Source organism: Chionomys nivalis, chromosome 21 (assembly GCF_950005125.1).
Source record: "Chionomys nivalis chromosome 21, mChiNiv1.1, whole genome shotgun sequence".
Taxonomy (NCBI): domain Eukaryota; kingdom Metazoa; phylum Chordata; class Mammalia; order Rodentia; family Cricetidae; genus Chionomys; species Chionomys nivalis.
In genome coordinates, this window is record NC_080106.1 from 20,146,566 (window position 1) to 20,173,714 (window position 27,149).

The following is a 27,149-nucleotide window of genomic DNA, read 5'->3' on the forward strand; positions in this document are numbered from 1 at the left end:
TGAAGGAAACAGACTGACACACCCGGGAGCTAGCGGATGATAAGCACCAGCCAAGACTGCTCTCCTGTTCCTACCCTCACCTTTAGTCCGGTCGTAGCAGATAGGGACAGGGTGTGCTAACGGGACAAATGGGATCTTTCAGATAAGGACTGAACAAGATAAGAACTCGCTGCCTGGAGCAGCTCTTGACTGATTTCAGCCTCCTACCTGGTCAGTGAGAGATGATTATCCGCCAGCCCTGTGGACACTCCTGAAGAAAGATTTACAGGCCCTTTTGGCTCTTTTCCAGTCCTCAGCTCACCTGCTGAGGCACAGTCTGACTTTTAAATAGCAGCAGGTCCAGGTGTGTGTGCCTGTAGCTCTTGGAGACTAAACAGGAGAAGACTGAGTCCAAAGCCAGCCTTGATACATATCAAGACCCTGCCCGCCCCACCCCACTGAAATAATAAAGGCAAGAAGGCAATCCTATTGTAACTGTACTGTAATGCCTGGAAGGAATGAGGACATTCTAAGAGATGTTTGTGGGGGCTTGAAAGATGGCTCACTGATTCAGAGAGTGTACTTGCAAAGGACCCGAGTTCAGTTCACAGACAGCTCTTAGAGACATATTGATCTTTATACCAATGCCTGATTTAAAGAGAGGGAGGGAGGGAGGGAGGGAGGGAGGAAGGAAGGAAGGAAGGAAGGAAGGAAGGAAGGAAGGAAGGAAGGAAGAGGGAGGAAGGAAGGAAGGAAGGAAGGAAGGGAGGAAGGAGCTGGCTACAGTTGGCTTTGATCAGTCTTCATACGTTGGTTCTTAGCTCTTAGCTAAGAGAGCCACTGACAATGGGCAACCAGCAGTGTCTGCCGCAGATGGCAAAACATGTAAGCAAAAGTCCAGAGACAGACAGAGAGGGGGAGAAAGGGAGAGAGAATGAGAATGTGTGTGAAGGCCAGAGGAAAACCTCAGGTGTTTTTCAGGAGCCGTCTTCTTTGTTTTTTGAGACAGTGTCTCTCATAGGCTAAGAGGCTCCCCAGCACTGTTTTTTTTTTTTGTTTTGTTTTGTTTTTTGGGTTTTTTTTGTTTTTTTGTTTTTTAGTGTGGTTGTTTCTGGAAATCAAGCTCAGGTCCCAGTCCTTGCACTTGAAGCACTTTACTGACTGAGCTGCCTTCTCAGCCTCCAAATTGGATTTTTAATTAGAAAAAAAGAAAAGAAGAGGAAAGCCAGAATTGTTGAGTACATTTATCACAGAGGAATAACATAGACTAGGCAGGTAATTTAACTGCTAAGTCACAGCAAGTTTCCGTCATTTTCAAGAGAATCACACCATTGAAAAGCTAGGTTTCCTCGGGGAAATGTAAGCATGCTAACAAAGGTAATTTTTGTTTTTTGAGACAGGGTTTCACTGTAGCTTTGGGACCTGTCTTGGAACTTGCTCTGTAGACCAGGCTGGCTTCACCACCAACCAGCTAAGATAAATATTACGAGAAGAGGAAAAAGCGGTATGGGTAGGAGGGATAATATGTCAGTCTACTGAAAATTGAGAAAAGAAAAAACTAAACAAAAAATAACAGAAAATACAAAGTAAGATGGTAACATATGAACAAATATTTAGCTGGGCGGTGGTGGTGCATGCCTTTAATCCCAGCACTTGGGAGGCAGAGGTAGGTGGATCTCTGTGAGGTCGAGGCCAGCCTGGTCTACAAAAGCTAGTTCCTTGCTGGGCGGTGGTGGCTCACACCTTTAATCCCAGCACTTGGGAGGCAGATGCGGGTAGATCTCTGTGAGTTTGAGGCCAGCCTGGTCTACAAGAGCTAGTTCCAGGACAGGCTCCAAAAACTACAGAGAAACCCTGTCTCAAAAAACAAAACAAAACAAAGAACAAATATTTAAGTATGATGGCTGATGGGAGAAAAAAAATAAGCCACCCAGGTGTGGTGGTTCATACCTTTAACCCCACAGTTTGGGAGGTAAGGTAGAAAGATTTTTGCATATTTGAAGCCAACCCAGGCTACATAACAAGACCCTGTCTCAAAAAATAAAAACAAGGGTCTTCAGAGGTGGCTTAGCTGTTAACAGTGCTTGTTTGTTTTCCGGAGGACCTGAGTGTGGCTCCCAGAAACCACATCTGGTAGCTTACAGATCTGTAACTTCAGCTCCAGGGCATCCTCCTTCTCCTGGTGTCCCTGGGCACCTGCTTGCGAGTGCACATACCCATACACATAAATAGTAAAAATTCTTTAAAAATGAGACCAAAACAGTGGAATATGATGGCATAAGAACATTAAGGAAAGCCAGACAGTCTTTAATCCAGGCAGAGGTAGGGAGATCTCTGAGTTTGAGGCCAATCTGGTCTACAGAGTGAGTTCCGGGACAGCCCAGGGTTACACATAGAAACCCTGTCTCCAAAAAAACAAAACAAAAAAGGCAAAAACATTAACAAGGGCCTGGAGAGATGATGGCCCAATAATTAAGAACACTTGTTCCTCTGGGCGGTGGTGGCACACGCCTTTAATCCCAGCACTCGGGAGACAGAGGCTGGCGGATGTCAGTTTAAGGTCAGCCGGGTCTACAAAGCAAGTTCCGGGACAATCTGGACTGTCTCACAGAGAAACCAGTCACAAACAAACAAACAAAAAACCCATCACTTGTTGCTCTTGCAGAAGATCTGGGTTCAGTTCCCAGCACCAACATGGCAGCTCATAATTCTCTGTAACTCCAGTTTCAGGGGATCTGATGCTCTCTCCTAGCCTCCACACGTACCAGGCAATATATGCAGGCCAAACACTCGTACAGGTAAAATTAAATAACCAACCATGGTACTGGCGAGATGGGTCAGCAGGTAAAAGTGCCTGCTGTCACGCCTTAATGATCTGAGTTTCATCTTCAGGACCCACATAGTGGAGAAGAAATCCAATTCTTTGCAAGTTGTCCTCTGACCTTTACACTTGGGCAGTGTCACACATATAAATAAGTAAATGTAATTTAGGACAAAAATAAAACATGGGCTAGCAAGACGGTTCAGTGGTTTAAAGCACTTACCCTCAGGCCCAAGGACCTGAGTTCAAGCCCCAGGACCCACATGGTAGACAAGAACTGACACCTAAAAATTATCCTTTATGTGTGTGTGTGTGTGTTACCTGTGACATGTCTGATGACTGTGTGTGTGTCGTGCGTGTGGAGGCCAGAAGAGGGCATCAGATCGTCTAGAAACTGAAATTACAGCTGGTTGTGACCGACTATGTAGATGCTGGGAATAGAAGCCAGGTGCTCTTAATTGCTGAGCCATCTCTCCGGCCCCAAGGAAAAGCCCTTTAAGGGACTCTTAAGTGGAGGCCAGAGGACAGCCGTGTAGCCTTGATCCTCCATCTTTTCATGGGTCCTAGTCACTTTCACCAGTGAGCCTGAGCCATCTGGAGGGGGCTCTGGTCTCTTACTCAAGATAATGACTGAGCCCCCGGGGCACCTTTGGCAAGGTTCGGCTGTTGCCTCCCCCAGAAGGCAGGAGTTGGCCCCTCGAGTGTGTTTGCAGGAATCAGTAGAAAAAGAGAATTTTTGATGGCGTACCTAGATGGTAGGAAAAGTTTGTAGACCAGGCTGGCCTCGAACTCCCAGAGATCCGCCTGCCTCTGCCTTTTGGGGTATTCAGTTCTGTCTGTCTGACCTGTCCTGGGAGTTTTGATCAGGAATAGTAAAATGAGAAGCCACCCCCAGATGTGCTTGGGGTTCATAATGCATCCTGATGTTTGAGAATGGACTGATTTATTGTCGTCAGGTTGAGGCTTTAGGACACACCCTCGGGCAGGGTGGGAGTGGATGGCTAGAGCTGCCCATCCCCACCCCCATCCTGAGTGCCTTACTTTGACAGTTCCTGTCTCTGCAAGCTGTGTTCAGCTGTGCTGATCTGAGGCTGTGCGGACCTGTGTTTCATTAGGTTATTTCTGTGACTGGTCTCCTGGGATCTGACCGAGATGGGCTCTAAAGGCACTGTCGCTGACAGCGTCGTCCCTGCTGCTTGCCTGCCCAGTTCCCGTTGCTCCATTTACCACTGTGCTGGTGAGGGCCTCCCGTAGGCTTTCCGTTTTGTTTGTTCTGTGGGAGCCTCTTTTGACCCTGCATTCCCTGACTATCACAAAGCTGTGGGAAGAGATGAGGCAAATCCATCTGCAATTAAAGGCCCGATCTCAGTCTCCTGGGTGCTGTCTTCTCTGTTTAGCCTTAGCAGGCTGAAATTGGCTAGGTCTTGTGGAAATGGTTATTACTAGATGGTATCCCCAAATTTACAACATTGATGGCCTCAAGCTTCCTATAAAGCCATAGCAGTGTAAAAGTTTGGCGTGGAGGTGCGTGCCTACAGTAGCATGCAAGGAGCTGAAGCAAGAGGGTAGCTACAAGTTCCAGGCCAGCCAGAGCCACATAGTGAGACACCATATACAGCTGACCATATGCAGCATTTGAAGTATACATGGAGAACCCCCCCCCCATTTGTTTATTTGTATATGGGATGGGGTGAGCACACACTGCCGGAGGTCAGAGAACAACTTTTGGGGAGTTGTTTCTCAAAGTCTACCATGTGGGTCCCTCGACTCCAATGGTCAGACTTAGTGTAAGCACCTTTACCTGCTGAGATATACTCACTGGCCCAGTGTATTAATATCTTGTAGCCCAGTCTGGCTTTGAACTCTTTCAGTTTGGGGGTCACAGGTATGAACCACCATACACAACTAGCTCCAAAGTAATTTCTAAAACCCAGAAAACTGCTTCAAATAAAACACTAATTGTATCAGTTTTTACTCCCCCTGTAGTTCTAAAGCTCTTTTCCTGAGAAAGAGGCTGTCCCAGACAGTTTGTGCCCAGAAACAATAAAAGGCATCCGTGAAACTCTTGGTTAAACCAACTATGAAGAGGTACAGCTGGGTCTGTACTCACGGTTCAGCAAGCATCATGGGCAACGCATTCTCCTGGATCTTGGACGGTTGATTGAAGCCCATGGCATAGACTCCTTGGAGGAGCTGTGGTTTTCTGGGAGGCAAGGTAGAGACGAGATGGGTTTCTAGCAATTAAAATGTTTATTTTTTTTTCGACAGGATTTTGCCATGTAGCCCTGTCTGGCCTGGTCTTGCTATTGTGGGCCTCGGTGGCCTCAAACTCAGAGATCTGCTGTCTCAGCTGCCTGGGTGCTGGGAATAAGTGTGTGTGTCATAACACTTGGATTTGTTTTTGAGGCCCCATCTCTTTGTGGAGTCCAGGCTAACCTGAAACTGTGTGTGTAGCCCATGGTGGCCTTGAACTCGTGGTTCTCCTGCCTTTGCCTTTCAGGATGTGAGGAGTTCACAGTTGGGAATGAAACAAGCACAGGCCAGTGCTGGATGCTTCCTGGGGCTAGAGGGATTATCTGGAGGCTCTGATACTTTCGGTGCCTCCTTTGCTTCTGTCTGTCTACTCCAAAAGCTGACGTTCCCAGTAACTGTGTGGTCATGGGGTTCTAAAGCAGGAGCATTTACTCTTCCCTGAACATATTGCTGAACTAGGGTTTTATTTATTTTTTTCTGTCCCTATCAAGACAGTCCAATTACCTCTGATGACCTGATAGTGATTTAAATCCAAAGGAGTCAATAATATCTCTGGCAGAAGCATTTCCTCTGGAAGCTTCCTAGGCCGGCTCTTGTCTAGACCCCACTTTCATGGCTCTTTCTCCAGCTGAAGGTCCTCATTCCTACAAAGTCACTGCCTCCTAGGGCTACAGATTACAGAAGCTGGGAACAGGAATCTGCAAAACTCAGTTATTTTCCTTAGATGCTGGGCGTGGATATGGGCAAGGGGGGCCTGGAAGATACAGTGGCTATGCTTCATGATCCAGTGGAACTTTGAAGAAGCTCATTTGAGCCAGTGTTTTGGGATCTCCCTGGAGTCAGTTCAAGAGCCTTGGGTGAGGGAAGCTTTGGGTGTTTTGTTTTTGTTTGAGGTATGGTCCCATGTATCCTACTTCAACCTTGCTGCCTAGTTGAGAATGACCATGAGCTTTTTTTTTTTTTTTTTTTTTTTTTGGTTTTTTGAGACAGGGTTTCTCTGTGGCTTTGGAGCCTGTCCTGGAACTAGCTCTTGTAGACCAGGCTGGTCTCGAACTCACAGAGATTCACCTGCCTCTGCCTCCCAAGTGCTGGGATTAAAGGCGTGCGCCACCACCACCCGGCGACCATGAGCTTTTTTAAATTTTATTTTTATTTTGTTAGTGATTTGCCTGAGGGTGCTGGGGTTACAGACAGTTGTGAGGCCACCCCCAGTGGCACACTTCCTCCACTATGACAGTACCTCCCAATCCTTCTAATCCTTTCAAAGGGTCACTCCCTGACGACTAAGCATTTGAATATATGAGCGCATGTTGGCCATTTTATTCAAGCTTCCACAATGGTTTTAAACTCAAAAGATTCTCCTGCTTTTATGTCCCAAGAGCTGGGATTATAGGCATGTACCTTCATGCTTGACTTGAAGCTCAAAAAAAAATTATATTTATTTAATTATTTGTGTGTGTCTATGTGGACATCAGAGGACAACTTAAGGGAGTCGGCTCTTTCCTTCTACTTCATGGGTCCCAGGGATTGGATGCAGGTCAGCAGGCATGGAAGAAAGTACTTGGACCCTTGCGTTATCTCAGCACCTCCGCCTTTCCCTCACTCCCCTGAGCCTTTGCAGCTGCAGCTGCTCAGAGGCCTCTTTCAGCGCCCTGGCTCTTCTCTGGCTCTGGAGTCAGACCAGGCCTCAGAGCTCACGGCCACTCGTAAGGTCACGGCTGACCGTAAGTTCTGTCACGTCTCTGAGCATCATTTTCCCGATCTAGAATAGCATCATCCCTGTTGTGTTAATAACCAGTTCTTGGTGGCTCTGGGCTTTGGTTTCACTGAAGAAACTTGAGCCATTACAAAACGACGGGGCTGGGGTTTTTGTTTTGTTTTTTAAAGATCTATCTTAGCTGCCCTGGAACTAGTTCTTCTAAACCAGGCTGGCCTCGAAATCACAGAGATCTGCGTGCCTCTGCCTCCAGAGTGCTGGGATTAAAGGCAGGCGCCACCACCGCCTGGGCGGATGTATTTCTATTTGATGTGTATGGGTGTTCTGTCTACATGTATGTCTGTGCATCGTGTGCATGCCTGGTACCCAAGGAGGGCAGAAGAAGGCAATGGATCCTCTAGAAATGGAGTTACAGATGATTGTGAGCTGCCCTGTGGCTGGTGAGAACTGGACCCGGGTGTCTGGAAAAGCAGCCAGTACTATTTGTTAACCACTGGGCCATCTCTCTCGACCCCCCTTTTTTTACATTGTTCTTGTGTGTGATGGGGATGGGGGACACATGTCACTCACATGAAGACAACTTTATAGAGATGATTTTCCTTTGAGTGAATTCCAGGGTTGAATGAAGGCTGTCAGACTCGGGCAAGCACTTTTACCCACTGAGCCAACTTGCTGCTTCCTTTGGTTCTTGTTGAGGTACTCTCGCTCTCTCCTGGCCCCTAGTTGGCCTCCGATTCGCTACTAAACAGCCCCCAGCTCCTTCTCTTCCTGCTGCTTCCTTCTGCAGGCTCCTGTCCTAGTTGGCATCTTTTTAACACAGATCCTAAGACAGCCTGCAGCTGCCAGCAGCAGCCGGAAAGCTCTCCACAAGGAAGGGGTGACTGCAAGACCCAGGGGTCACGTCAGAACTTACTCTGGCTGGCTGGGTTTAAAGAGAAGGTTTAAGTGATTCCCCTACATGGATTCAGGCTCCTTTCCCTCAGGCCAGTACTCAACAGCTCTGCAAATGGCCTCTTCTCCCTGTTGTCTGCGGGGACAGCGAGGAGCCTGGGGCTGTTGGTGCTAACAGGGCTCTTGGAGTTCATTTTGTCCATAATACACAGATGAAGGAAACTGCCCATGGGGCTAGTTGGTGGTGGTTTTGAAGCCCGAAACCCCATCTCCTGAAGAGTTTTCGTAGTGCATCAGAGCAGGAAGGCTTGTTCACGGTTCACTGAAGCAATCAGAAATGTTGCCTGTACAATCCACACCTGGGAGATCACGGACAGGACCCTGCCAGCTTCCCATGGGTACTGGAAGTTCCCCGAGAGCACTATGTGGGGGAATGCCTTTATTCTCAGACCTTGCCATCTTCTCTGGGTCAATTTCTTTGTAATTTTGCCTGAAAGTAACCACACAAAGCTGGACAAGGCTTTCTAAATTGAGTATGTCAGCCCTGGCTATCAGACCCTGGGGAAATTAGCTTATTGTTTATTCTTAGGCTGATTAGAGAAGGCACTGCACTAACTCAGTCCTCTGAGGCTAGGGGTTAGGCGAAGCGATGCTGTCTGTGGATGGTTGGAAGAGAGAGCCCTTTCTTTTGTCTACCCTTTTGTTAAGGAGCTTCTAGCTTTGTCCCCTATGAGACCATGGGTGGTGCCTGTGTGTGTGTGTGTGTGTGTGTGTGTGTGTGTTTGTAAGAGAGACAGACAGAGACACAGAGACAGAGATGGGGGTGAGTGTGTGTGTGTGTGTGTGTGTGTGTGTGTGTGTGTGAGCAAATTTGCGTGTATGTGTCCGGGTTCCTGCTATCTATCTGCATATCTTTTTCCTCTCTGAATTTCAGGGTCATGCGGTGGCCACCTGGCACCTGAAGAGCCTGCCAGGGCATTTCTGCTGGCAGGAACTGAGGGCAGGACAACCTTCCCCCAGAAGCAGGGGTGGGCAGGACAGCTGCCCTGCCGAGGCCAGCAGTCCCAGGAGCCCGGAGCCTCGTGAGGGACCCCACTCAAGCTCTGCTGACCCACGTGGCTTAGGTGCAGCACCTTGCTGCGTGGCAGCTGTTCCCAGCTCCAGAGGACCCCACAGTCGGAGTCGGTGCTTTGTGATCCCCTGTGGGGCTGCAGCTGGGGCTGCGATCACCAGGAGAGAGGACCAGCAATGCCCATGGGAAGCAGCGAGACAGAAGCTACGGAGAGGAAGGCCTTGGTTTTTACAGCATTTTACAGATGTCCATGAAGATTATTGGTTTTCTTTCCGGCCTCAGGTGGGGCTCCTTTCCCCTGGCCAAGGAGTTGGACCAGGAGGGCCTACAAGTGTGAAGAAGATTCTTGCATGGAATGCAGGCCCCCTGAAGCCCCTGCGCTCTCTGCTGTGATCAGAGTTCCAGGACTTCCCCACTGCAGGGGAGGAGGGGCTGCCTCAGCGTCTGCTCATGAGCCACAAGGACCCCGACTGCTCCAGACTGGACCTTTTCAAGCCGCCAAAGAGGGGGGTCCCTGGAGCTGGCAGCCAGCAGTCACAAGGGACCAGAGGGCTGGGATGGACTGACCTCTGCCTGGACAGGGTGGCAGGTGAAGCAGAGCCCTTGTGGCCCAGCTAGTGACTGAGAGACCCAATGAAGCCTTAAGCAGAGACTCCAGTGGCTCAGGGACGGGGGGAGGGAGGGGGGCTACTCCTGCGGACGTGCTTTTTCCTTTTTTTTGAGGGAGGGTGTGGCAAGAGTCCCCTGCCACACCTCGTGCCCCTATGCCCTTTACACGTGCTGCCAAAAGAAGCAGGCTGTGCCGTGGCCGGCCCCATAGTGGGCTGGAGGAGGATTGGCCACGGTGACAGCTGCCCCGTGGCCAGCACGATGAAGTGCTCCCTGCGGGTGTGGTTCCTCTCCGTGGCCTTCCTGCTGGTGTTCATCATGTCCCTGCTTTTCACCTACTCACACCACAGCATGGCCACCCTGCCCTACCTGGACTCGGGGGCCCTGGGTGGCACACACCGGGTGAAGCTGGTGCCGGGCTATACAGGACTACAGCGCCTTGGCAAGGAGGGGCTTTCGGGGAAAAGTTGTGCCTGCAGCCGCTGCATGGGTGATGCCGGCACCTCCGACTGGTTTGACAGCCACTTTGACAGCAACATCTCTCCTGTCTGGACTAGAGAGAACATGAATCTCCCCCCAGATGTCCAGAGGTGGTGGATGGTAAGAACCATGGCCCCTTCTGCTTTCTTCCTGCTGCCTTCTGCCCAGAATCAGTTCATTCTGGAGCCATTCTGACAGCCCTTCTTGGTCTCGTGACTCCCAGCACCCTGACAGAATGGGAAGCCCATCTGCTCTGAGCCGTGTACCTGGATCACAGATGGCTGACAGGCGGAGTAAGCTTTGGCTTGGAAAGAGGGAGAACCGCTATTTGTGGTTCTTTTTTTTTTTTCTTTTTTCTTTTTCTTTTTTTTTTTTTTTTGAGACAGGGTTTCTCTGTAGCTTTGGTGCCTGTCCTGGAGCTAGCTCTTGTAGACTAGGCTGGCCTCGAACCCACAGAGATCTACCTACCTCTGCCTCCCGAGTGCTAGGATTAAAGGCGTGCGCCACCACCTCCCGGCTTATTTGTGGTTCTTGTAGGAATTCACTGTGGACCCAGAAAAGTGCTGTTGATCTCGGTAGGCAGCACAAATGGCAACAGCGTCCAGCTGTGAAAGTGAGTGAGGGATCTGAAGGCCCTAGATAGAGGCCTTCCCATTTGGTGGGAGTTACCTCACAGCTGCAGCAAGCGCTCCCCTGCCAGCAAGTGGCTCATGCTACTCCCTCCTCCAACTTCTGAGCTTTCCAAAATTGTTATTATATGTGGTGTGTGTGTGTATTACTATATGTGTACATGTATGATGTGGCTGATGTATGCACCTGTGGAGATCAGAGGATAACTTTGTGGAGTTGGTACTTTCTTCCACTTTCACATGGGTCCCATTCTTCCTTATTTTTTGAAATAGGGTCTCAGGGAATCTGGAGCTCAAAGATTTGGCTAAGCTGGCCAGCTGGCGAGATTCTGGACATCTGCCTGTCCACATGTTTGTCATCCACAAGCCGCTGGCATCAGGATACATAAGTGCATGGCCCCATCTGGCTCTTACATAGGTCCTGGGGATCCAAACTCAGGTTCTCGTTGTTTGCAACACAGACATTTTTTACTGAGCTATCCCCCTGGTCCAGAAATATGAATTTTGTTTTGTTTTTGTTTTTTGAGGCAGGATTTCTCTATGTAACTCTGGCTGTCTTGGAACTCACTTTGAAGACCAAGCTGGCCTAGAACTTACAAGAGATTGACCTGCCTCTGCCTCCTGAGTGAGAAATGTAGATTTTAAGATTGAATATCCTATTGGTAAGTGTTGGCTCAGAGTAATTATAAACACTTCAAGAGTCGTTTTTGGTTCTTTACAGTGGCTGGAGAAGATGGCTTTGGCCTGGGAAAGGACTTTGTAAATCTTAGCTGCTAAGGGAGGTGAGAACAGAGGAGCCTCAGAAGGATCCAAAACAGGTTCATTCCTGTTTTCCTAGGTTCCAAGACCTTTTGCTTTTCATACCCTCCACCCTGCCCCCATCATCTCTGGAACATCACTTCCCAGGTTCCACAGGGCCATCTGGTTGCCTCCTGGGCCAAGAATGGAGCCTGTAGGCTGCCTGCTTTTCCTGGCATGGAGAGTCAGTTTCTGGTCCCTGTTCTTCCAGCCAGTGTAGGAGCAAAATGCCTTTTTCTTTCTTTTTTTTTTTTTTTGGTTTTCTGAGGCAGGGTTTCTCTGTAGCTTTGGAGCCTATCCTCTTGTAGACCAGGCTGGCCTTGAACTCTCAGAGATCCCACCACTGCCCAGCTCTCTCCTCTCCTTCAGGGATGTGAGGATACATGACCACATGTATCAAGACAACTGCCCAGAATCTGTGTGTTGGCCAGTCTTCCAAGACTGTATCTGTGAAGCAGGAACCCCGTAGGCTCCTCTTGTAGCGGAGTTCTGCCTGTCTGTCACAGCTACAATACTTGTTCTATGGAGAAAATCAAGGTTCAAAAAGTACCCATGTCTGCCTGTCATTGTAGTCTCAGGGGTGACCTTGTAGGGCCAGACCAGGACTCAGGGATGGGGGGGAGCTTCCGAGGGGACGAGCCAGGCCTCCAGTCACAGGGTTGGAACTCAGAGGCTATTAGGTGCCATGTTCCTTCCACCCACACTTCTTCCTGTTCCCCACCGTCATCCCCTTTGACCATAAAATTGAAAATTCTTGTCTCAGAGCCAGGTTTCTGTTCCAGAAAAGTTTTTGGTCCCCTGAGCAGCTCCTGCTTGTTCACAAACCCCTGGGACTACGGTTCAGTCTGCAGCAATGTAGACCAGGTTCACAGAGATCTGCCTGCTTCTGCCTCCCGGGTACTGGCATTAAAGGCGTGTGCCACCCCGTCTGGCTGTCTGACTGGATTTTTAAAATTTATTTCTGTGTAGGGGGGGTAGGGGGCTTGTGCATGTCACATGTGGAGGTCTGAGTCAGTTTTCTCCTCCAGCTGTGTGGGTTCCAGGACTTGAATGTTGGTCATCAGGCTTGGCAGCAAGTGCATCTCACTGGCCCATGAATTTCCCTTTTTTTTTTTTGGTACGCATATGATCTTTTGTTTGCTGTGCGCCTACCTCCTTTGCCTCTTGTGTGTGTCACCTGCCTGGCCCCACTGAGCACTGAACTCTGGCAGGGTACAGTGGTATACGTCTGTAATACCGGCACTCAGGAGGTTGAGGCAAGAGGATCACTGTGTGGTCAGAGCCAGCCAGGGTTACATAGTAAACTCAAAACCAGCCTGGACTACGTACTGAAACCCTGTCTCTAACAAAGCGCAATACTTAGGAGGTGGAGACGGAAGGATCAGGAGTTCAAAGATAACCTCAGGTACATGGAGACTTGGTTGATCATTAGCAGTTTGGGTTCCAGCTCTTGACAAGGGGCACAGGGAGCCAGTTTTATTCCAACCACCTGGCTCTGTTTTTTGTTTTGTTTTGTTTTTTTATGAACTCCCTGCACTTCCCAGAGGGTTCAGAGCCGGTACAGACAAGCCCCACAGGTGTGCCCGCCCCCCCCCACCAGGAGACAGAATGGAAAAGATCCCTGCTTTATGACCTAGGCCTACAAACCCCTGCAAAATGCCTCAAATAGCACTTTGACACCCCAGCTCCGACCACAAGCCTCTCCAGCGCATTGGGGGCAGGGTATTGGTCTCTCAATACTGAGACTGACTGGGAATCAAGACTTTGCTGCCATTGAGAGGGGAGGAGTTCCTCACCGCCTGGGGAGGGGCTCCCAGACAGCCCTGGGAAGGAGGTCTGTGTGGCTCCGACTGGAGGGGAGGCTTGAAGGGGCGAATCTCTCTATCCTCACGGCCATCTCCCCTGCTCAGATGCTGCAACCCCAATTCAAGTCACACAACACCAATGAGGTGCTGGAGAAGCTGTTCCAGATCGTGCCTGGCGAGAACCCCTACCGCTTCCGGGACCCCCAACAGTGCCGGCGCTGTGCTGTGGTGGGAAACTCAGGCAACCTTCGGGGCTCTGGCTATGGGCAAGATGTGGACGGCCATAACTTTATCATGAGGTGAGCTGTCATGGAATCGGGAGGGGACGGGGAAGACCATCCATGATGCGACCTTGGGGTACCAGGGGACAGCTCGCAGAAGTCCCTCTACCACCTGGGTCCCATGGACGAAACTCGGGGTTTCAGGCTTTTTCTTTCCCCCCCTGAGCCATCCTGCCAGTCTTCTTTGGCCTCTTCTGATAGGCTACAAGTGCAGGTGTCCTGTGTGCACCAGTACCCACAGACTTCAGTTCACGGGCTTGGTCTCTCCTCCTAGTTTTTCAAGGTTGGGTGTGGAGGAAGTGTTCAGAATATAAATTTTGGGGGTGCTGGAGAGGGGGGATCACTGTAAGAGCATTTGCTGTTCTTGCAGAGGACCAGAGTCTGGTTCTCAGCACCCATACGGCACCTTGAAGTCATCTGTGACTCTGACTTCAGGGGACACATGATTGTTGTATATACATATGTGCAGGTGAAACACTTAAACATATAAAATAAAAATTAAATATTTCTTTAAAACTTACAAAATAGGAGACTGGAGAGGAGAGATGTCTTGGTGCTTAAGGCTGCTCTTTCAGAGGTCCTGAGTTCAATTCTCAACAACCACATGGTGGCTCACAACCATCTGTGATGAGATCTGCTGCCCTCTTCTGGCGTAGAGGCAGAACACTATATACACAATAAATAAATAAGTCTTAAAAAAATAAAACCCAGGGGCTGGAGAGATGGCTCAGCGGTTAAGAGCATTGCCTGCTCTTCCAAAGGTCCTGAGTTCAATTCCCAGCAACCACATGGTGGCTCACAACCATCTGTAATGAGGTCTGGTGCCCTCTTCTGGACTTCAGGCATACACGCAGAAAGAATATTGTATACATAATAAATAAATATTTAAAAAAAATTAAATAAAAAAAAAATAAAACCCAGCCGGGCGGTGGTGGCATACGCCTTTAATCCCAGCACTTGGGAGGAAGAGGCAGGCGGATCTCTGGGAGTTCGAGACCAGCCTGGTCTACAAGAGCTAGTTCCAGGACAGGCTCCAAAACCACAGAGAAACCCTGTCTCGAAAAACCAAAATAAAATAAAATAAAACCCACAAAATATCATTTTGGGAGGCTAGAGATGTAGCTCAGTTGCCTGGTGCGCACAAAGCCCTGGAGTTATCCCGAACACTGCACAAACCAGTGGCATTACTTCTGCCTCTCCTTTTGATGTTAAAAGAACATTAATGAAGTTACTGGGACTGGAGAGACGACTCAGCGGTTAAGAATACATCCTGCTCTTGCAGAGGACTCAAATTCAGTTCCTGGTACCCATGTCACATGACCCACAACTATCAGTGACTCTCGGCACCAGGGCATCTGACACCTCTGGCTTCCATGGGTGCCTATACTCACATGCACACGCCTACACCCAAATAAAATTTAATAATGTTTTTCAAAGAGCAATGTTACTGGCAGGAGGTGTTCTTGCTGCTGCCCATTCTGCTGTCCTTGCAACACTAAAACAACTCCACTTTAAGGAGGGTGAGGTGTGCACGGTCGCGTACATTTATGAATCTCAGCTCTCTGGAGGCTGAAGCTGAAAAACCCCAAATTCAAGGCCAGACTTGGGCTGCCATAGTAAATTCCTGGCTTAAAAAAATATCTCAAGGGCCTGACGTGGCTAGGTGGTTAAGAGCACTGGCTGCTCTCCCAGAGGACCTGGTTCAATTCCCAGCACCCACATAGCAGCTCACAACTTCCCGTAACTCCAGTTCCAGGGGATCTGACACCCTCACACAGACATCCATGTAGGCAAAACACCAATGCACATAAAATAAAAAATAAATAAATCTCAAAGCTAAGCACAGTAGCTCACACCTTTAATCCAAATACTTGGAAGGCAGAAATATGTACATCTCTGAGTTTGAAATAGGCATGGTTACATAGTGAGACCCCGTCTCAGGAGAAGCTCAAAGTCATGCTGGGGATAGTGTACAGTTGGTAGAGTGCTTGCCTAGGATGTGCCGGGCTCTGGGTTTGAACCTCAGCACTGCATAACCTAGGGATGGTGACACACACTTACATAGAGGTAGGAAGATAAGAAACTCAAGTTCATCTTTGGACACCTAGTAAGTTCAGTACCAGTCTTGTGTACATGAGTCCCTCCCTGTCTCTGCCTCAAAAATAAGTAAATAGGGTTAGGGAGATAGTTCGGGTGGCAGGCTTGTTATGCAACCCTGAGAACCAGAGTTCGGATATAAAAGCACCCATGTAATAGCTGGCTATTGCAGCATGCACCTGTACTGGTGGTACTGGTGCTGGTATTGGTGGTACTGGGATTGGTGGACCCTGTGGGCTTACTGGTCAGTCAGTCTAGCCGAAATGGTAAACTCAAGTTTCAAGGAGAAATGCTGTGTAAAAAAAAATTAGGTGGGGATTGGGGAGATGGCTCAGTAGGTAAAGGCAGATAAAGGCACTTGTTGGGCAACCCCGATAACCCGAGTTTGGATTCTCAGCCCATATTAAAGCCAGATGCTATAGTATAGTTTTCTTTAATCCCAGTGCTCCCCTAAAGGAAGCTGAGAGGCAGCGACACTCTCCAGAGGCTTGAGTACCCATTGTCCCAGCCGACACAGTGACACGGAGACCCTGTCTCAAGGAGGAAAGGTGCGGACTGATACCCAGACTCTGTTCTCTGACCTCCACACATGTACTATGGCATGTGGGCACCCACACACAAACAAGCATACACACAGAAACAGAAAGTAAGAGAGGAAGACTCCCATTGCCAACCTCTAGCCTATACATGCAGAGGTGAGTGCAGGCACACATGAATGAATGAATGAATGAATGAATGAATGAATGAATGATGAATAAAATACTGAAACCCCAGGTTCCTTCTAAACATCTCCTACGATGAGCATTACAGAAAACCAGATTTCCCAGAAGGCAGAAGGCCTTTGTCTTAGAAACTGTTGCTGTCTCCATAGCAACACCAACACAGCAATATGTCTCTGAGGATTTCCATATTTTTTTGCAAGATCTTCCTTATGATGAGAAATGGTGATGAATAGGGAGATAGGAGAATACTGAGCTCCACTCAGAACTCCAGAGCCATTTGGGTTGTCTTCATCTTCTCGTTGCTGGCACTTAAAAGGGAGGGAAACTGGAAGCTGGTGAAAGAGCTCTCTCTACTGAGGCTTCCATTGCTTCGCTTCAACCCTGGGGTACTTGAAAATTCCAAGGCAAGTCAGGTGGTGGTGGTGCATGCCTTTAATGCCAGCACTCAGGAGGCAGAGGCAGGAGGATCTCTGTGAGTTGGAGGCCAGCCTGGTATATAGAGTGAGTTCCAGGATAGCCAGGGCTGTTACACAGAGAAACCCTGTGGCATTCTTTTGGAGGCTAGAAGAAGGAAGGGTGGGAGGGTGGGAGGGAGGGAGGGAGGAAGGAAGGAAGGAAGGAAGGAAGGAAGGAAGGAAGGAAGGAAGGAAGGAAGGAAGGAAGGAAGGAAGGAAGGAAGGAAGGAAGGAAAAAGTCCAAGGCAACCCTCAGATGCCTGGGTACCTGCTTCTCTGGGCACCTCTGTCATTAGGATTAAAACCTGCAGACTGAAAACTATGGCATCTTATGTGGGCGTGTCCTAGCTGCAGACACATCCACGGATTCTCTTTCACATGAGGCAAGGTCAAGATGTCGTGTTTGGAATGGGCCCTAGAACTGCTTTGTAAAAAGGGTGATCCGGGTGGAGTTGGCGGTCTGTGGTCTATATAAAGAGCCAGACGGCAGCAGAGGCGGCTGCATACAGACCCTTCTCTCTCTCTTGATTTGGAACCAACCAGGGAAGCCCTTCTGTCCCAGAATCAGGGAGAACATCACAATGAAACTCAGCTCTGACCTTTCTGTCCTCTCACCTCCAGCTGTCTCCTCCTGTAAATTCATTCTTTAATCTTAGTTGATGGACTCCAGCTGGAATTGAGCTTCTCTTGACACCTCTAGCCAGCAGATCATCCAGTTCTGTTGGACTCTAGAGTCCAAACACCGAGGAGGAGTCGCCCCCAGAGACCGCCTCTCACACCACAGCTGATGCAAAAGCATGAGGATTTTATTAATTCTGTCATGACAGGGTCCCCCCAGCATTCGAGAAGCCGAGAGACCCCGAATAGATGGCACAGACTACTTTTAAAGGGGCCACAGAAGCAAGGGGGGTTGTTCTTTGACTATTTTGATTGGCTTATTCAAAGGGCTATTACCAATAATTGACTGGAGAGCTGTTGCGAGATCAGGTGAGGTAAGAGGTCATTTTGACCCCGTTTCCCAGGGGACTGAATCAAAACATACGTATATGGGTAATTGTTCAGGAACTGAGTACGTGCATGTGTAGCTGTTAGGTCCTTGGTTCCCAGGGGAGGAGGGGAAGCACTATGGCACGGAGGCCGAGAGGATTCAGAATTGTCAGAAATGGCTTCAGAATTGTCTTAAAGTCTTAGAGTTCCTAGCGTGGACTGGTGATAGAAGGCACGCGGTAAGCATAAGTGAAAGGGATGAGACAGCCAGACACTGTGTGCGCTGAGAAAATTCTAACCCACCCTGCCCAGCGTTTCTTTGGCTGCTGAAGGCAATTAGGAACAGATAGGTTTCTGGAATGCATGGCTGCATGTCCCAGAGATGCATGTCACCCTCTGGCCCCTGTCCAGGGTATGACTTATCTAGGATGAATCGGCCTCCTAGAATGCCACGTTTCTTCTCATTCCTCTGGAGCCTATGAAACATCATCTTGGACTTTATTTTGCAACTTCATTCCCAGTCACAGCCTTTTGATCTTCAGAGCGTTGGTCTTTTAGTCTCTGGTAAGATGAAGTTTGCTTCTTAGGTCCTCCCAAGTGTAAGTCTGGTCCCCAGCATCACCAGCTGAACACTTCCATGTCCTTCTTGCCTTTTCCATCCACAGGCGATTGGGATGCTTCCCTGCCCTCTCTGACACTTCACTACTGGGAGAGGAGCAGAAGGGAAACAGCAGAGGTGCCCTGTGGCAAGGGACGTCTACACCCAGCCCAGCTCATGGTGTCAGGCACTCTGACAGGGTGACATTTGTGCTGGGTCCATAGAGCTGGCATGAAGGCTAGAGAGGCCCTTGGAGACGGTTGCTCCCTCCTGGGTCCCTGCGCCATAGCAAAGGAACAGCGCTTATGGTCCACCCTACTGCGGTAGTGACGATGCTCTAAGGTGAAGGTGCTCCATCCTCTGGAGACAGAAAGGCCCGCATAAACAAAACAAGACCAGCAGCCTCGTGCTTAGGGCTATTTCAACTATTATGTAAAATGTTTACCAAAATGGGAGCCTTACCTGGACTTAGTGATGCCCATCTGTAATCCCAGCACTTGGAGGGTCAGGGGTTCCAGGCCTACTTTAGGCCCATAGCAAATTTAAGGCCTGTCTGGGCTGTCTCAAAAAGAAGAACAAAGGAATCAGGGTGCTTTGCACCACTTGGATGTTTCGCTGACTGGTGTTGGGTTTGTTGCCAGCGTGTAAAATTTACTTTGTTCTGATCGGCATTCAGTGGATGAATGTACAAAATGTACCCACCTGTCGTTTTATTAATGGAATGGTCTTATCTTAAACAACCATTGCTGAGTCAAAGTGTGTGTCATTTTATACATTCTTTTTTTTTAAGATTTATTTATTATGTATACAGTATTCTCAGTATTTGTCTGCATGTATGCCTGCAGGCCAGAAGAGGGCGCCAGATATCATTACAGATGGTTGTGAGTCACCATGTGGTTGCTGGGAATTGAATTCAGGACCTTTGGAAGAGCAGTCAGTGCTCTTAACCTCTGAGCCATCTCTCCAGCCCCCTTTTCTTTCTTTCTTTCTTTCTTTCTTTCTTTCTTTCTTTCTTTCTTTCTTTCTTTCTTTCTTTCCTTCCTTCCTTCCTTCCTTCCTTCCTTCCTTCCTTCCTTCCTTTCTTTCTTTCTTTCTTTCTTTTTTTTTAATGAGATAAGTGTTACTCTGTAGCCCAGGATGGCCTCAAATGTGTGGCAATCCTCGCGCCTCCAGCTTCTTGAATATTGGGACTATAAGCGTGAGCCATCATGTCCAGCTTCCATGTTCTTCTTTGGTAGGTGGCAAATTACCTTCTAAAACACACGTGCCATTTTCCGTGGTAGCTCCTTTTCATATTACCCTCTTTTTCCCCTCAGGATGAATCAGGCACCAACTGTGGGCTTTGAGAAGGATGTTGGCAGCCGAACAACCCACCATTTCATGTACCCCGAGAGTGCCAAGAACCTGCCTGCCAATGTCAGCTTCGTGTTGGTACCCTTCAAGGCCCTGGACCTAATGTGGATTGCCAGCGCCCTCTCTACAGGACAGATCCGATTGTGAGGCTCTTTGCTGGCTGAGTAGCACATGGGTGACAGGCTTCCATGGCAGCGGCGTGTGTGTGTGTGTGTGTGTGTGTGTGTCTTTCTGGGTTTGAAGTGTTCTCTAGTTACATTAGTGAGAAGGGAGGGCTCACAATGGTGGGCTAGCTGGGGCACGGCTTATTCTGTGTCTCTTCCTACTTGGTGCTGCTCGGTGTACTAGTGAAACTTGAAACCCCCAGTTTGAACCGGTTTCTTCAGGAGGCAGCTCTGGACTGTGGAGCTCTTCTCTCTCTCTCTGGTCACTGTTTCTGTGGTCATAATTCCATCACAGCTGGGAACTCTGGGCATTGCACCGAGGGGTTTGTTATTGTTGTTATTAGGATTTTTGTTTTAACTTTTGTAGACAAGGTCTTCATAAGTCGCTAAAACTGGCCTTGAAGTTGCTCTGCAGCTGAAGCAGGCCTTTAAATGTGTGCTCCTTCTGCCTGCCTCAGCTTCCCTGGTAGCTGAGATTACAGGGTTTTGTCACCAGGTCTGGCTTACTAAAGGTTTGGTGGGTTTGTTGTTTGTTTTGTTTTGTTGGTTTTTAGTATGTATTTATTTTATGTGTATGTGTGTGTATATGCACCACATGTATGCAGGAACCCATGGTTGAAAGAGGGCATCAGATCCCCTAGAACTGGAGTTCCAGGGTGTAGGTGCCAGGAACTAAACTTGGTTCCTCTGCAAGAGGAGCAAATGTTTTTAGCCACTGAGTGTGTGTATGTAGGGTCTCAAGTAGCCATGGCAGGCTTTGAACTAATGTTCCTGCCTCCACCTCTACAGTTCTTAGATACAAGGATATGCCACTCTGTCTACCTACCAATTCATATATATATATATATATATATATATATATATATATATATAAATTTTTTTTCTTTTTTTTTTGAGACAGGGTTTCTCTGTGGTTTTGGAGCCTGTCCTGGAACTAGCTCTTGTAGACCAGGCTGTTTTATATATTTTTTTATGATTTATTTAACTTTATTTTATGTGCATTGGTGTGAGGTTGTCAGATACCCTGGAACAGGAGTTACAGACAGTTGTGAGCTGCCATGTGGGTGCTGGGAATTGAACCTGGGTCCTCTGGAAGAGCAGTCAGTGCTCTTAACCACTGAGCCATCTCTCCAGCCCCCCCCCCCGATTTTTTTTTTTTAAGATTTATTTATTATGTGTACAGTATTCTGTCTGCATGTATGCCTGCAGGCCAGAAGAGGGCACCAGATCTCATTATAGATGATTGTGAGCCACCATGTGGTTGCTGGCAATTGAACTCAGGGCCTTTGGAAGAACAGTCAGTGCTCTTAACCGCTGAGCCGTCTCTCCAGCCCCTACCTACCAATTCTTAAAAACAAAACAGAAACATTAGATATATTTATTTCAGAAGTGTGAATGTCTGCCTCCACGTACATGTATGTATGTTTACTACATGTATCCCTGGTACTTTTGGAAGAGGGTGTTGGATCCCCAGGAAGCTATAGGTGATTGTGAGCCACAATATGGATGCTGGGAACTGAGCCTAGGTCCTCTACAAAAGCAGCAAGTGCCCTTTTTTTTTTTTCTTTTTGGTTTTTTCAAGACAGGTTTTCCTGGATCTCCTGGAACTCGCTTTGTAGACCAGGCTGGCCTTGAACTCATAGAGATCCTTAAAGGCATGCACCACCACCACCACCAGCCGTGTTATTTCTTTTTTTTTTTTTTTTTTTTTTTTTTTTTTTTTTTTTTGGTTTTTCGAGACAGGGTTTCTCTGTGGCTTTGGAGCCTGTCCTGGAACTAGCTCTGTAGACCAGGCTGGTCTCGAACTCACAGAGATCCGCCTGCCTCTGCCTCCCGAGTGCTGGGATTAAAGGCGTGCGTCACCATCGCCCGGCCCGTGTTATTTCATTTTTAAATTTTTTTTTTAAATATTTAATTATTATGTATACAATATTCTTTCTGCGTGTATGCCTGAAGTCCAGAAGAGGGCACCAGACCTCATTACAGATGGTTGTGAGCCACCATGTGGTTGCTGGGAATTGAACTCAGGACCTTTGGAAGAGCAGGCAATGCTCTTAACCACTGAGCCATCTCTCCAGCCCGTTATTTCATTTTTAAACATTTATTTGTGTGTGTGTGTATGTATGTGTGTGTTCACAGAGAGGTATTCGTACAAGCGACAGCTTGTGTGTTCAGAGGACACTTTGTGGGAGCTGATTTTCTCCTTCTGACTTGTGGGTGTTGGATATCAAACTCGGGTCGTTTGGCTTAGCAGCAGGCGCCTTTACTCACTAAACCGTCTCCATCCCTGTTTTAGTTCTTTCGAGAAAGGGTCTCACTACAGTCCTGATGGTCCTGAATCTTTCTGTTATCCCTCTGCCTGTGCTGTCAGGGTGCCCAGACTGCAGGCAAACACTGCCACAGCCGGCAGGCCCACTGTCTTAGAGTTCCTATAGCTGCTCTGCACCACCATGACCAAAAAGCAAGTTGGGAGGAAAGGGTTTATTTGGTTAATACTCTGCCTTGTGTCAACTTAACACACACAGCCAGCAAACCCACGTATTTTCATTTTCTTAATGTTATCATATTTTTGTTACTAATGTTGCTTTGGGGTTTGAGACAGGGATTAAAAGCGTGCACCACCACTGCCCAGCACTTTGGAAGGCAGAGGCAGGCGGATCTCTGTGAGTTCAAGACTAGCCTGGTCTACAGAGCAAGTCTCAGGACAGCCAGGACTACACAGAGACCCTGTCTCTGAAAACAAAAGATGAGAGAGAGGGAGGGAGGGAGGGAGGGAGGGAGGGAGGGAGGGAGGGAGGGAGGGAGGGAGGGAGGGAGGGGGAGAAAGGGAGAGAATGAATTTAGAGTCTCTTAGTCCAGGATGTCCATTGTCTCATTTGGAGGTAGAGTGTTGTCGTGATGCAGTACTGGGGTACTCAGCAGAACCATGGCCAGCCATGCAAGCAGGAAATGGGGTTTGGCCCAAGCCTGGGGACAGCAGAGAAAGTCACTCTAGACAGAGGTTACTTGCATAGACATGGTGGTGTTCTAGTTAGGGTTACTATTGCTGTGATGAAACACCATAATCAAAAGCAACTTGGCATGGAAAGGGTTTATCTTTCTTACACTTCCACATCATAGTTCATGGAAGGAAGGTGGAAGAGGAACCTGGAAGCATGAACTGCTTGATGACTGGAGAAAGCTGCTTACTGACTGGCTCCTATGGCTCGTTCAGCCTGATTTCTCTCTCTCTCTCTCTCTCTCTCTCTCTCTCTCTCTCTCTCTCTCTCTCTCTCTCTCTCTCTCTCCTCCCTCCCTCTCCCTCCCTTCCTTTTCTTCCTTCTCCCCTCCCTCCATCCTCCTCTCCCTCCCCCCTTCCTCCCCTCTCTCCCTCCCTCCCTCCCTTTAATTTACTAGTTTTTTCGAGACAGGTTTTCACTGTGTAAACTACCCTGGCTGTCCTGGAACTCGCTCTGTAGAGATTTGTCTTACATAAGTCTGCCTCTATCTCCCAAGTGCTGGGATTTCTTATAGAACCACCAGCCCAGGGGTGGCATCACCCACAATGGGCTGGCCCCTCTTACACCAGTCGCTAATTGAGAGAATGTCCTACAGCCTGATTTATTCAGACATTTTCTCAATTCAGAGTCCTCTCACGTGCCTCCAGCTTGTGTCAGCGGACATAAAAACTAGTCAGGACACATGATGAGTTTGAGATGATTAGCTAATCCAAGTGTGGAGTTCCCCAGCAAACAGTCTGGGGAAGAAAGGATTGAGATTGGAAGCTTGACTAAACCATTCCAGTTTTATCCTGAAAGCCACCGGAGGTTTCTGAGCGAGGTCCTGCAGTGATGAACAGTCAATGGAATAGATCAGTCTAGAAATTGTGAGGCTGTCACCATTTGGTCTTAAAGAGTAGACGTGTTGCTGCGTCCTGGAGAGCCATTGGAAAGGTTTTTTGATTTGTTTTCTCTCATCTTGCAGCACCTACGCACCAGTGAAGTCCTTCCTTCGAGTGGACAAAGAAAAGGTGAGTTCCCCACCTCCTCCTCTCCTCTTCTGACCCTGCCACTGTGGAAAAGATGCTGGCTCACTCTAGGTGTGTCTAGTCGTGTGGCTCAGGAATGGCATAGTGCCCTTCCAAGACATCAAAATCTGCATCTGCTGGTATGCCCGGCTCCAGCACTGACCACAGGAACTAGGAAAACCCATGTGTAGCCCACTGAGGAACTGCTAGGAGCTCCTCAGAGCCTGCCCCGAACCTCTAGGCCTCCAGACCTTCCATGTGCCTCTTATTCTCCTCACAGGTCCAGATCTACAACCCAGCCTTCTTCAAGTACATCCATGACAGGTGGACAGAGCATCATGGACGATACCCTTCCACAGGAATGCTGGTGCTCTTCTTCGCGCTGCATGTGTGTGATGAGGTAGGCAGGTAGTACCCGTCTAGAGAGGAAGTAAGAGCCCAGAAACAGAGGGAAGCAGCCCTTTCCCATCTTAGCAGTGACTTAGCGATGTGGATTGGGTTTTCTCATTCTGTAATATAAACAGTATGCTTGCATTTCCCAATCTTTAGTACCTTTTAACTTTACTAATTACTTAGCTGGGCGTGGTGCACATACATGCCTTTAATCCCAGCACTCAGGAGGCAGATGCAGGGGATCTCTGTGAGTTCAACACCAGTCTAGTCTGTGGCGTGAGGTCCAGGACAGCCAGCATAACACAGAGAAACCCTGTCTCGAAAAACGCAAATAAATAATAAAAATAAAATTGCCTCATTAAAAAGTTAAATGTATAGCTGGGTCATGGTGGCACCTGTAATCTCAACTATAATGAGGCTGAGGTAAGAGCTTTTTGAGGTCAGCCTGGGCTACTTAGGACCCTGCTGTAGAAAAGCAAACAAAACAAAACAACGAGAAAGACAGAAACAGCAGCAGCCCCCTCTGAGTCAGTGTCCTTAGGCTTGGCTTGGGTCCTCCCACCCCCACGATCCCCGACTCCCAGTGACCCCTGTGCTACCCTCCCCACAGGTGAACGTGTATGGGTTCGGGGCTGACAGCCGAGGCAATTGGCACCACTACTGGGAGAACAACCGGTATGCGGGCGAGTTTCGGAAGACAGGCGTGCACGACGCCGACTTCGAAGCCCACATCATTGACATGCTGGCCAAGGCCAGCAAGATCGAGGTCTACCGAGGGAACTGAGCTCCCCAAGGGGACGTCAGGATTAGTCAAGCCTTGGTCCGGCCGAGGACGGGCTGCCGCCCACCAATCGGACCCTGCGCCGTCCCCAGCAACGAATCAGTGCTGCTGTTGGGCGGAGCTTCTCTTTCTCAGCCAATCATGCGACTCAAGGAGAACTTCTGGCGCCGCCGTCTCCACCAATCATGGCCTTGGGAGGCGGCGGGGTCTCGACCCCCTTCCCCCCACCCTGCTTTGGATAAGAGTTTCTTTTCCTTGTTTTAGGAGGCTAGGTCCGGGCCTGGGCAGGAGCACCGTGGACTGCTCTCTTCCAGTTTAGGCCCGGATGGGTGAGTGAAGCCCGCCAAAGAAATGTGGTCGAGGTGAGACCCTCTCCAGGGCATTTATTCCGTGTCTCACCAGGTAGTAGGGGATTAGATTCACCCCCAGTTGAGTGGACCTCCCTAGGGCCTCACTCTGTAACTAGTGTCAGCAAGGGTAGGAAGCTTCACCGGGTCACATGCAAGGTGCTTCTCTCACGTGTGCCCTCACTCCTACTGTCCCCCCACCATCTTCTCAACGTCCGCCCTTTGGCCCTGGGCTTTCTCTCCAGTTCACCTGTTGATCTGGAGACAAAATGACACCTCGGGGACCCAGCTGCTCACGCCCTCGCACAAGGCTCATAAGTCTTTAGCCTTCAGGCGAGAGCAGCAGTGGACAGCAGGCTGGAGAGCCGAGCCCAGCTGCCTGTGCATGTACCGTTCTCTCTCACTGTCACCCCAAAGAGGAGCAGGCAGCCTCTTGCTTGGGGGTAGGATTTGCTTTGGGCTCATACTTTAGTTACCGTGAAGCTGCCGGGGATGGCTGCCCAACCAAGACTGCTTGACAGTTCTTTGCAGATGGGCTGGAGCTTTGCTGGGGAGGAGCGGATTGGCGGCTGCCATGCATGCCTCCTCCTGTCCGCAACTTTACCCTGCTTACTCGCCTGTTCTAACCCACTTTCCGGCTCCTAAAGGGCTGGTGAGTAAAGAATCGGGGTGACAGCTGGAAGCTATTTGCATGACTCGACTCAAGGCTGAGGTTGAGTGGGTGAAAAGGCTTCAGTGAATGTCTCGGGCCACAGAAAGTACTACCCCTTCCCTGCAGTGTCCACACAAGTATTTCCTATTCTTAATAAGTTGACATTACCAAGCAGCCTCCTGGTTGGGGGGACAGTCACCCAGAAGGGATAGTACCAGCGGGCTGGGGTGAGACAGCAAGTACCCCTGAAAACTAAAACAAGAACTTTTCTTGAGTCTGTTCTTTCCCGGTTCCAAAAGCAGGGGTGGAGAAAAGGGGGTACACTGAGTGGGGCTACAGGAGGACCCTCCCAGGGCTCTACCCGTCCTGCAGTCAAGGCACCTGCCCTTTTCTTGCCTGTCTCATCTCTGCTCTCTCAGGAAGCTGCTGGGATGAGAAGCTGAAAAACAATGCGATTATGCCAAACAGTATTGAGAAGAATAATTTATTTTCTCCCCTTCCTCCCTTTGTTTTGTTTAAACCATTAATCCCCATCCTAGAAGAGGTAGGTCCCCGCACCCAGATCTTTTCTTCTATAGTTATTTAAACATTTAAATTTTTTCTTTCCCTTTCTTTTTCTGAATTAAAAAAGAACAAACCCCATGGAGTCATTCATCTGTTTTGAACTATACTGTCTTAGGTGTATATAAGGAGGCACTATAATAGTAAGGATGTTTGGGAGAACAAATCAATTCTGCTACCCTCTTACACGAGTCTAGTTCAGACTCTGCTCTCTGAAGTCCCCCCAAAGACAGAGTATTACAGTTGCACCAGGCATAGCGACACGTGCCTTTAATCCCAGCAGTTGGAAGGCTGAGGCAGGAAAATGAGTTAAAGGCTAGCCTTAGCTATATGGCAAGTTTGAGGCCAGCCTGGCCTACATGATACCTTTTCTCAGAAACAAAAACCAATTCACTGTACCCTCTTCAGATCCCTCTAGGACTTGGAAAGGATTATTGGCTCTCATCATCTCAGCACCCATAAAGCTGTCCTTTCCCCATGGGGTGAGCCCCTCTCTGGATTTCCTGCCGACTCCAGTCACACTCCATGGACCCACATCTTGCTGCCAGTGCTTGTTAGATGCTATACAAAAGGATAGTTCTCCAGGAGAACTGCTGGGCGCATAGACCGCCTCCCTCAGCTTTGCCTTCACCAAGGGAAACAAATGCTTAAGGATAAATGCTTAAATAAACTCCAGTAGGTAATTAAAAATCTCCTGG

At 48.8% G+C, this 27,149-nt stretch overlaps 1 protein-coding gene across 2 annotated transcripts in view; it reads left to right on the plus strand.

Moving 5' to 3' along the window:
- The window catches only part of St3gal2 (ST3 beta-galactoside alpha-2,3-sialyltransferase 2), a 52,760-nt gene extending 26,228 nt beyond the window's left edge, over positions 1-26,532 (plus strand). Inside the window, exons 2-7 of one of the 2 annotated variants that reach the window (XM_057753235.1) lie at positions 8,596-9,942; positions 13,160-13,353; positions 19,511-19,690; positions 23,675-23,720; positions 23,998-24,117; positions 24,721-26,532. In XM_057753235.1, the coding sequence (XP_057609218.1) occupies positions 9,604-9,942; positions 13,160-13,353; positions 19,511-19,690; positions 23,675-23,720; positions 23,998-24,117; positions 24,721-24,894 (1,053 nt within the window). In that variant the 5' untranslated portion in view covers positions 8,596-9,603 and the 3' untranslated portion in view covers positions 24,895-26,532. The remainder of the gene's footprint in view (positions 1-8,595; positions 9,943-13,159; positions 13,354-19,510; positions 19,691-23,674; positions 23,721-23,997; positions 24,118-24,720) is intronic. The other variant, XM_057753236.1, reaches the window with a different exon arrangement.
- The last annotated feature ends 617 nt before the right edge of the window (positions 26,533-27,149 follow it).